At 37.8% G+C, this 10,923-nt stretch overlaps 1 protein-coding gene across 1 annotated transcript in view; it reads right to left on the reverse strand.

The window, feature by feature from the left end:
* Positions 1-90: 90 nt before the first annotated feature.
* The window catches only part of LOC144979233 (coadhesin-like), a 15,657-nt gene continuing 4,824 nt past the window's right edge, over positions 91-10,923 (reverse strand). Inside the window, exons 5-9 of the mRNA XM_078925840.1 lie at positions 8,103-8,162; positions 7,602-7,712; positions 1,895-1,954; positions 1,465-1,575; positions 91-217 (exon numbers count right to left, since the gene is read on the reverse strand). Of these exons, the coding sequence (XP_078781966.1) occupies positions 183-217; positions 1,465-1,575; positions 1,895-1,954; positions 7,602-7,712; positions 8,103-8,162 (377 nt within the window). The 3' untranslated portion in view covers positions 91-182. The remainder of the gene's footprint in view (positions 218-1,464; positions 1,576-1,894; positions 1,955-7,601; positions 7,713-8,102; positions 8,163-10,923) is intronic.

The raw sequence follows: 10,923 nt of genomic DNA on the forward strand, positions 1-10,923 counted from the left end.
CTTACTTTTCTCGTGTGCATTAATTGTGAATCTGGAATTTTTTTTACTATACAATTTTCCCAAACAAAAAACAAGCAACTCAAGACAGAATGTGAGTATGTCAAATGAAATCTATGATTTTTATTTTACAGACATTGGTGTCTTCTGTCTGTCTGTGCTGTGTCCTCTTTGCATGCCTTGGGTTAATTGGCGGGTGGGTCTGTATGACATCTTTCCTCTGAGAACGATATGAAAATAGAATTAATATACAAATGCAATCCGTAAAAGTTGTCACAGACGAGCTCAGCAAAACCCTTAATTACTATAGGCAAGCCTTCTGTGCTGAAGGATGGGGCCATTGCAATACCTGTGTGGGGTTCCTGACCTCCCATAGTGGGCAAGGAGGTACTGTGTCTTCTATCCCCCTGTATCTGTTTTCCAATTGCTTTCTGTCATTGTCTTGGAATGAGATTACTGAGTTTTGTCCCTGGCCGGAGTCCTTGGCTGGGAGGGAAACAGTCAAATGTATAGTTATAGTTTTGGAAGATATTTTTTTTTCCTTGTAAATCATCTCTCTGTTATGTATTATATTTGTTGTTTTGAATTTATAATGTGAGCATTTGAGTGTGTTCCTTTTAGTGAGATCCTGTGTTCGTGTCTGGATGAGGCTTTTAGGTGATCTCAAATTAAGTACATTGATGGTATGCTCTTGGAATCTACATCTGTTTCCTATTTGAACCAACTCCACTTACCTATTCTTGGGTGCTTTATTTGTATTTGAACCAATTACCCTTTGTCTTACTTTTTCTATGGTGCTTTAATTGTAACTCTAGAACTTTTATACTATCCCATTTTCTTCCTTTTTACTGGCGCTGATATGACCTAAATGTGTTGCAAGCGCCGTAAAACCCTTAAAAACAATAAAAACAAACAATACATTACTAAAAAAACAACAGAAATATTCGGCCCGTCCTTTCTGTGTAAAAATATTGGGATGTAAACAAATGGCCTTAAAGACAAAGTGTGGTGTCCAGGGTCCCTCAACTGAGACGGTGCAATAATAGCCCAACGCCAAGCCAGCGTGTCGTAAAAGGCGACTAATGGTGTGTGACTCGCCCATTTTTGAGTCACCTGGTCCTCCAGGTTGTGGATTGTCGAAGGGTAAACACCCCTTCCGTAAAACTCAAACCGTTACATAAACGCAGATGGAACAATCAAATCCTTTTTTATAGCTTGGGCGACAGAAGAGTTTCTGCAATGACAGAATTTATGAAGGACAACAGACAAAGCCGAAAGGAGAACATGAAGAAGAATTAAAGAAGCTGATATACAGAGAAGTAATAAGACATGGAACGAGATAATAAAAAAGAAGTTAGCTCAGGATAGAGAGGGCTGGAAACCGTTTTCTGTGGCCTTTATCCTGACCCAGGGTGAAAAAGGCAATGATCTTGATGATGAAACAATAACATCACGTGACATATTTACCACAGGCTTGCCGGTTACAGTCTTCTGCTTCCGCATTCTCTCCTTGACACTCCAATCCTCCATGCTCAGGGGTGGGGCTATTGCATGACCTTGACCTTGACCTGGTGCCTCCTGGAATATGACATTGAAATTTTTTTTTTTTTACTATTATAATTATAAGATTACTACTACAACTACCAAAATCTCTTCTCTCTCTCTCTCTCTCTCTCTCTCTCTCTCTCTCTCTCTCTCTCTCTCTCTCTCTCTCTCTCTCTCTCTCTCTCTCTCTCTCTCTCTCTCTCTCTCTCTCCCTTCCCCGTCTTTACACTAACACTACAACTACTGTTACTACAGAAGAAATGCTACAAGTACATACAAAATATCCAAGTACCAAAATCTCTCTCCCCCCCCCCCCCCCTAAACCACATCCCTCCCCCTTTCCCGTCTTTACCTCCACAAGATGCCGAACACGCAGTCCAAGACGACCAGCTTTCATATCCACCGTCAACAGCTGAAAAATAGTATTTTTACATTATTGTATCATGAGGTTTCGTAGGCCCACAGGGGGGTTACTTGAGCCGCTTTTATTGAAAAAGATTAGTGTACCCAAAAACTTTTTGTTTTCTTTCTAAATCTTATGAGTGAAAACAATACTAACTGTAGTTAGATTTTGAAAAAATGATAGTTTTGGGTGCACTAAATTTTTTAAAGATAAAAGTAGCCCATAACTCAACGGCATGACAAAAATAGAAATTCAGATCTATGGGAAATGACAGGCCAAGAAGAAATAGAAGTATAAATAATAAAGAAGAGGAGGTGGAAATGGCTTGGCCACACCCTGGGAAGGCCTGCAACAAACATTATATACCAGGCAGGCTCTTCGTGGAACCCGCAGGGAACGTGGAAGAGAGGACGGCCTAGAAATAGCTGGAGTAAGAAAGTCTTTGATGGATACCCTAAAAACTGAAGGCTTAACGTGGAGAGGAGCTGAGATGTCACAAAGCCGGACAAGGTGAAGGGGATTCGTCGATGGCCAATCTGGCATGGCATGGCAGTTTTTTTTTGTTTTTTTTTTTTTTGCATCGCTTGCCGCCGCAAAAAAAAATTACTGATTTGCTTTGCGGCCGCAAAATCTGCATTTTTTGTTGTTGCAAAATCTGCATTTTTAGAGTAAATGTTTGCAAATTTGCGAGATTTTGGAACCAAACGCCCCCCCCCCCCCCCCCCCCCCCCCCCCCCCCCCAAAAAAAAAAAAAAAAAAAAAACAAACAAACTTGGGAGTTTTATTTGCAATAAACCGCCATGTCAGGGCAAAGAGGTGAAGGGCCTAAGTAAATAAGTAACCCCTGCTGGCCCATGTAACCCAATATTACGATAATGAAAAGACAAAAGATTACTCGATTTTTAAATATTTTTTTATGTACCAGTACCAAAAACTCGTTTCCTGTCTTTCGTTACAAAAATACTCAAATAAAAAGTTATTGAAAAACCAAGGAAAAAATTCAAATTCGTTTTCATCAGTATCTACCAGTTAATCAAATAATGTGAAATAAACCAAAGGATTGACGATATAACTACGACAGAAAAGAAGAAAAGAAAACTTGCTTTTATATATATATATATATATATATATATATATATATATATATATATATATATATATATATATATATATATATATATATATATATATATATATATATATAATGCGGCTATGTGGTCAAGTGGTATGACACTCGCTTTCGGATAGGAAGTTCCTGGGTTCGAACCTCACTCAGTTCATAGTTGAGTCCTTGGAGAAGGCTCTTTACGCACATTCTCTCACTGTACTCAGGTGTAAAATGAGTACCTTGTAGTTAAAAGCGTTGTCTCTGTCCGAAAAACATTTTGTAATATTGCCAAACAGGCGTCATGTCCCGTCCTAAATGTTTAATGCTGCTGTTGGCCAGGGACCACTCGCAAAGCCCTTTGAGCATGTTAAATGGATATTGCGCTATATAAAGGCTCACGTTTTATGTTGTTTTATTTTTATAATAATAATAAGTAGAAGAATAGTGATAATAACATGAATAATAAATTAAATGATGCGCTTCCGCCACGACATCATAAGATATCGTCGCCTCGGCATTCCATGAAGGAATATAGATATAACCCATCAAACAAGATGTCTGATGTCAATTTGAATCACCCATGCTGTCCAAGTGAGCAAACTGGGCGTTGATAATCTTGATTAAGGACAAAAACGAAAGTGCCTGAAGCGGGGCTCGAACTCGGGACCTTCCGGGTCACAGTGCAATGCCTTAACCACTCTTCCACCCCCCCCCCCCCCCCCCCATAATAAAAATAACAATTAAAATAATAATAATATTAATAATAGTGATGATAATAATAATAATAATAATAATAATAATAATAATAATAATAATAATAATAATAATAATAATAATAATAGTGATAATAATAATAATGATTCATTCATTCATTCATGTAGTTCCATATCTGAAACAGACGTCGGAGGTCATCTTCCGCCAAGCTGATCTATCTCTTGCCAATTCTATTAAAGCAGCGCTACCTTTCTCAGCTTCATCTGTCCAAGTTCTTATCCCTTTCAAATAAGTTATTCTTTGTCTTCCTCTTATTCTTTTTCCATTCATATTTCCAGTCAAGGCGAGTACTTCCAAACCAGGGTGGCGGATAGTGTGTCCTAAAAATTCCATTTGGCGTTTGATGATTTTTTTTATCAGTGATCTTTTTCTGTTTGCCATTTCTAAAATTTCTTCATTTCTTTTCCTTTCCACCCATGACACCCTCATCATTCTTCTGTAAAACCACATTTCCGCTGCCTCCAGTCCATGGTCTTGTTTATGGTCCAGCTCTCACAACCATATAGCAGCACAGGCAGTACATAGCAATCCAGGACTTTGATTTTTGTTTTCATGCTAATATTCCTGTTTTTCATAATTGTATGCAGCTGGTTGAATGCATTCTTCGCCATACCTATTCTTTTCTTTATTTCACAATCGGTTTTTCCATTGGATGTTACACTGAAGCCTAAATATTTGAAACATTCAACTTGTTGTATTGTTTGTCCTCTGCTTGTTATTACACAGGCTGGTGGGTAATTATTTTTAGATACCGTCATACATTCTGTTTTAGATATATTCAGTTCCAGTCCCATATTTTCACTACTCCTGACTACAACATCCAGTAATTCTTGTAGTTCATGTTCAGATTCTGCCAGTAGAACCGTATCATCTGCATACCTCAGATTTGTTACATTCTGTCCTCCAATACACACCCCCTTCTTATGTTCGATATCTCTTAATATCATTTCGCTATAAAGGTTGAATAAATCTGGAGACAAAACACACCCCTGCCTAACTCCTCTTCTAATAGGTGTAAAACTGCTAAGATCGTTGTCAACACGCACCGCTGCTTCTTGTTCCCAGTACAAATTCCGTAATATTCTTAAATCTTTACCATCAATGTCCAAGGATGATAGAATTTTGAATAGTTTTTCGTGTTGTACTTTATCAAAGGCTTTTGAATAGTCGATGAAACACATATACAGATCTTTATTTACTTCAATACATCTTTCCATCAGCATTGATAATGTGAATATTCCATTTCTGGTACCCTTGTCCTCAACAAAACCAAATTGCATCTCCCCAATTTCAGGTCGTATTTTATTTCTTATTCTTAGTAAAATTATCTTCAAAAGAATTTTTGTGAGGTGGCTCATTGGGCTAATAGTTCTGTGTTGTTCACAATCAACTGCCCCTGGCTTTTTTTGGTAATGCTATAAAAATGGATCGTTTTATATCAGTTGGCATTTTCCTGTGTCATACACTTGATTTAGGTTTGTGATGAATTCAATCCCCCATTCACCCAGGCCAGTCAAGGCTTCAATTGTTATGGCATCAGGTCCTGTAGCTTTTCCATTTTTCATGCTTTTCATGACGTTCCTAACTTCATCTTTCATTACAGAAGGCCCTTCCAGTTCTTTTATCATAGGCATTTCTCCTCGATTATCAAAAAAAAGTTCTTCAATATATTCTGACCATCTGTTTAGAATGCAGTCTTTGTCCATGATGGTGTTTCCACGCTTGTCTTTGTATACATTTTTAATTCAGAAAAGTGAGTGGAGCAGGCACTTATGTTGGTAACAACAAGATATGAAGTGAGTAGAAAAGTGCCAGAAGACAATAGAGAATAAATTTTTTTTCGCGGCGGTGGTGGGGTTTGAACCTGCGACCTTATTGATACGACAACTCCGCCTGGCAGGTGAGAGCGTGGCTCTACCGTGTGAGCTATCCACGAACACAAAAATATTCGTTTCAAACCCAAAGTCATTTCTAGATCCCTCTCTCACCCACTTCTTGAGATCGCCGATTCGTTCACCACCATCGCGAAGTAATTTTGACCAGCAGTTAAGCTTAATAGCCAATATTCTCATCACAAACATATAACATAGAAACGATTGAGACATTGAGTATGCTCCGGTGTATGGGGTGAATTTTTAATTCAGAAAAGTGAGTGGAGCAGGCACTTATGTTGGTAACAACAAGATATGAAGTGAGTAGAAAAGTGCCAGAAGACAATAGAGAATAAATTTTTTTTCGCGGCGGTGGTGGGGTTTGAACCTGCGACCTTATTGGTACGACAACTCCGCCTGGCAGGTGAGAGCGTGGCTCTACCGTGTGAGCTATCCACGAACACAAAAATATTCGTTTCAAACCCAAAGTCATTTCTAGATCCCTCTCTCACCCACTTCTTGAGATCGCCGATTCGTTCACCACCATCGCGAAGTAATTTTGACCAGCAGTTAAGCTTAATAGCCAATATTCTCATCACAAACATATAACATAGAAACGATTGAGACATTGAGTATGCTCCGGTGTATGGGGTGAATTTTTAATTCAGAAAAGTGAGTGGAGCAGGCACTTATGTTGGTAACAACAAGATATGAAGTGAGTAGAAAAGTGCCAGAAGACAATAGAGAATAAAATTTTTCTTCATATCTTGTTGTTACCAACATAAGTGCCTGCTCCACTCACTTTTCTGAATTAAAAATTCACCCCATACACCGGAGCATACTCAATGTCTCAATCGTTTCTATGTTATATGTTTGTGATGAGAATATTGGCTATTAAGCTTAACTGCTGGTCAAAATTACTTCGCGATGGTGGTGAACGAATCGGCGATCTCAAGAAGTGGGTGAGAGAGGGATCTAGAAATGACTTTGGGTTTGAAACGAATATTTTTGTGTTCGTGGATAGCTCACACGGTAGAGCCACGCTCTCACCTGCCAGGCGGAGTTGTCGTACCAATAAGGTCGCAGGTTCAAAACCCACCACCGCCGCGAAAAAATTTTTATTCTCTATTGTCTTCTGGCACTTTTCTACTCACTTCATATCTCTTTGATACATCCACTTTTAGCACCTGATTTAGTTTTGTTTGTCACTTCTTTGATTTTCTGATGGAAGAATTTGCCATTTTTTCTCTTTGCAGGACATTATCTCGTGACATGTTCATTTATCCAGTCTTCTTTAGCTTCGTTGCATTTTCTTTTTATCTGCCTGTTCAGAGTCTTGTATTTTTCTTCCTGATTTTTGGCCTTTCTTCTCTAATTCATTAGTTCTAATATCTCTGGAGTAATCCATTTCTTCTTCTGCAACTTAAGTGTGGTTGGAACATTTTCTTCTAATGATGCAGTAACACTGTCTTTAAACTGCTCATATTTCTCTTCTATATCTGTTAGTTCTCCAAGCACTTCAAACTTGTTTCTTACTGATAATTCAAATTTTTCTTGTATCTTCTGCTCTTCCCGGAGAATGCCTAGTTGGTATTTAGGTTTAGCCTTTCCTCTTTTGCAGATTTTCAATTTAACTCGTATGGGGCATAGCACAGGTATACGATCGCTGTTACAGTCAGCCCCCGGCATAGATTTGGCATACAAAACCGAGTTACGGAAACGTTTGCTGATGAGTATGTAATCTATTTGGTTTCTCACTCCATCTCCAGGATAATAATAATGATAATAATAATAATAATAATAATAATAATAATAATAATAATAATAATAATAATAATAATAATAATAATAATAATAATAATAATAATAATAATAATAATAATAAAGTGTAAATTAGACTTACGACACGCCTGCTCATTGCACGCTTCTAATTGGTCATTGCCTCCCAGACATGGTTGTCCTCCATCGGTTGCTGGCGGGTTGCTGCACGTACGTTCGCGACTTCTTTGGCCACCTGAGGAGCAAAATAAATCACCAGTATAAATTATGATAAATAATGATGATGATGATGATAATAATAATAATAAGTTTTAATAATAATAATAATAAGTTATAATAATAATAATATAATAATAATAATAATAATAATAATAATAATAATAATAATAATAATAATAATAATAATAATAATAATAATAATAATAATGTTTTAATAATAATAATAATAATAATAATAATAAATAGAATTTATATAGAGTCTTGCCCTTTGATACCGTTTTGAGGCGGTGTATCTAATCTGTACTCGACAAATATTACTACAAAAGAAGCCAAGACGAATTTTTTTCGGGATCAAAACCCCTTTTCAGGCAACAACTAAAACAATTTTATAAAACGGAAATCTTACCTCCACAAGTTGTTGAACAATCTGACCAAGTTGCCCAGCTTGCCCAGTTTCCATCCACAGCTGAAACGAAACATTTAAAAAATAAATCAAATCATATATCCAAAAAGAATACATTACTAACAATATATAACAGAGAGATGATTTACAAGGAAAAAAAACATCCCCCAAAACTATACCTATACATTTGACTTTTTCCCTCTCAGCTAAGCACCGTGACATAACCGAGTAATCTCATTCCAAGACAAAGACCTAAGAGAGAAAGCAAGTTGGAAAACAGATGTGCTGTTTTTGTTTTTAAGGGTTTTACGGCGCTTGCAACACATTAAGGTTATATCAGCGCCAGTAAAAAAGGAAGAAAGTGGGATAGTAGAAAGTTCTAGAATTACAATTAAAGCACCCAAGAGAGAGTAAGACAAAGAACAACTGAGGGATCAGATGTAGATTCCAAGAGCATAGCATCAATGTACTTAGTTTGAGATCACCTATAAGTCTCACCCAGACACAAGCACAAGATCCAACAAAGGGGAATACACTCAAATGCTTACATTTCATTATACATTAAAAATAACAAATATAATAATACATAACAGAGAGATGATTTACAAGGAAAAAATATCATCTCCCAAAACAATAACTATACATTTGACTGTTTGAATTCCAGCCAAGGACTCCGGCCAGGGTCGGGACAAAACCAAGCAATCTCATACCAAGACAAAGACAGAAAGCATGTTGGAAAACAGATATCAGGGGATAATAATAATGATAATAATAATAATAATAATAATAATAATAATAATAATAATAATAATAATAATAATAATAATAATAATAATAATAATAATAATAATAATAATAATAAATGGCATTTATATAGCGCTTTACCCCGTTGTCACAGGCTCTAAGCGCTTTACAGTGATTTAAAACAAAACATATTACAGTGAGACAAGTGTGAAGGAAACGTGATACGAATTCAATTTAACAACAACAAAATATGAAAATAATATTGCAACATTATGACGTAAAAAGATGAAACTTTAAGCGAGATTTGAACGTTGTCAACGAATCCGAGCATCTCACGTGTGGTGGGAGAGAGTTCCAAAAATGGGGGGCCGAAAATTGAAAAGACTGTTCACCTATTTTACGCAATGGCTTAGGTTTGACAAGGATTGATTGGTCATTGCTTGACCTCAAGTTTCTATTGGGGACATATATGGTTAGAAGGTCTTTAATATAGGAGGGACTGTTCGTGCTTAGGGATTTGTAGACAACAGTTCAAATCTTATAGGCAACTCTTTTTTCCACAGGAAGCCAATGTAACTCACGGAGAAGAAGAGTTGCTGACGGGTATTTTTTGTTATTGCGGACAATGAGCCTGGCTGCGTTATTTTGAGCAACCTGAAGTTTGCTAATTTTGTCTTTAGCTAAATTCGCCCAAAGGGAGTTACAATAGTCCAATTTAGATAAAACCAGGGAATTAATTAAAAGTTCTGTTATATGCTTCGGTATTAAATTACGAATTTTGCTTTTTTTTTTTTTTTTCATTTCTATGTACATAGATTGTATGGTGTTATTCACATGGCTTGTCATGGAAAGATCTTTATCAATGATGACGCCAAGGTTTTTTGCTTTATTTGAAAATTCTATTGTGATAGAAGACACGGTAAGTACCTACCTTCCCACTGTGGAGGTAGGGAACCCTACCCAGGGAAAACAGATACAGGGGGATATAAGACACAGTAAGGGCCTCACAATGGGAGATCAGGAATCCCACACAAGGGTGGAGTAGTTAATCATTTCCCGATGGCTCAGTTGGTAGAGCTTGATCACGGAATATTTTTGAAGTCGAGATTTGTTTTTTCCTTACACCTTACTCCCCCTCCCTTCCTGTCCCCACCCATCAGTGATTTCGGTAACTGGGTCTGTTAGTAGATCTGGCGTAAAGTACTTTGCGATAGACCAGCGTCCTTCCTATTCAGAGAGGAGTAATAAGCAATTTCTATTGTCCGTTTCACGTTATAAAAACCGGGATAATCTCCTGCGCTGAAGGCTTTTTTTTTTTCTTCCCCTTCTTCAAAACGGTATTATATCTCATGTATACTTTGTTTTCCGACTAAGGCCTGTATACCGGCTTTTTAAAAATCTTCCGGCTGATCTTGGTCAGTATTGGTATGTTTGTTTGTTTGTTTGTTTGTTTGTTTGTTTGGTTTTTTGTTCTTGTGAAAATGAGAATTCTGAGACGATATTGATATTCAATGAAAGGGAATTCTTCCAGGAATTCAATAGTGAAAACTGTTATACTCTTTGGCTTATTTTTTTTTAAAAATTACGGCTGTTGCAGGAAGTAAAATGAAAGGCAGTAATAACGGGCGATTCAAGGGTGGGTTGGTAATGGGCGATGACGGGCGATTCAGGGTGGGTTGATGATGGGCGATGACGGGCGATTCAAGGGTGGGTTGATGATGGGCGATGACGGGCGATTCAAGGGTGGGTTGGTAATGGGCGATGACGGGCGATTCAAGGGTGGGTTGGTAATGGGCGATGACGGGCGATTCAGGGTGGGTTGATGATGGGCGATGACGGGCGATTCAGGGTGGGTTGATGATGGGCGATGACGGGCGATTCAGGGTGGGTTGGTAATGGGCGATGACGGGCGATTCAGGGTGGGTTGATGATGGGCGATGACGGGCGATTCAGGGTGGGTTGGTAATGGGCGTTTATGGGCGATTCAAGGGTGGGTTGATGATGGGCGATGACGGGCGATTCAGGGTGGGTTGATAATGGGCGTTTATGGGCGATTCAAGGGTGGGTTGATGATGGGCGA

Source organism: Berghia stephanieae, chromosome 9, assembly GCF_034508935.2.
Source record: "Berghia stephanieae isolate SIO BIC M18660-M18661 chromosome 9, UCSD_Bste_1.3, whole genome shotgun sequence".
NCBI classification, from domain to species: Eukaryota; Metazoa; Mollusca; class Gastropoda; order Nudibranchia; family Aeolidiidae; genus Berghia; species Berghia stephanieae.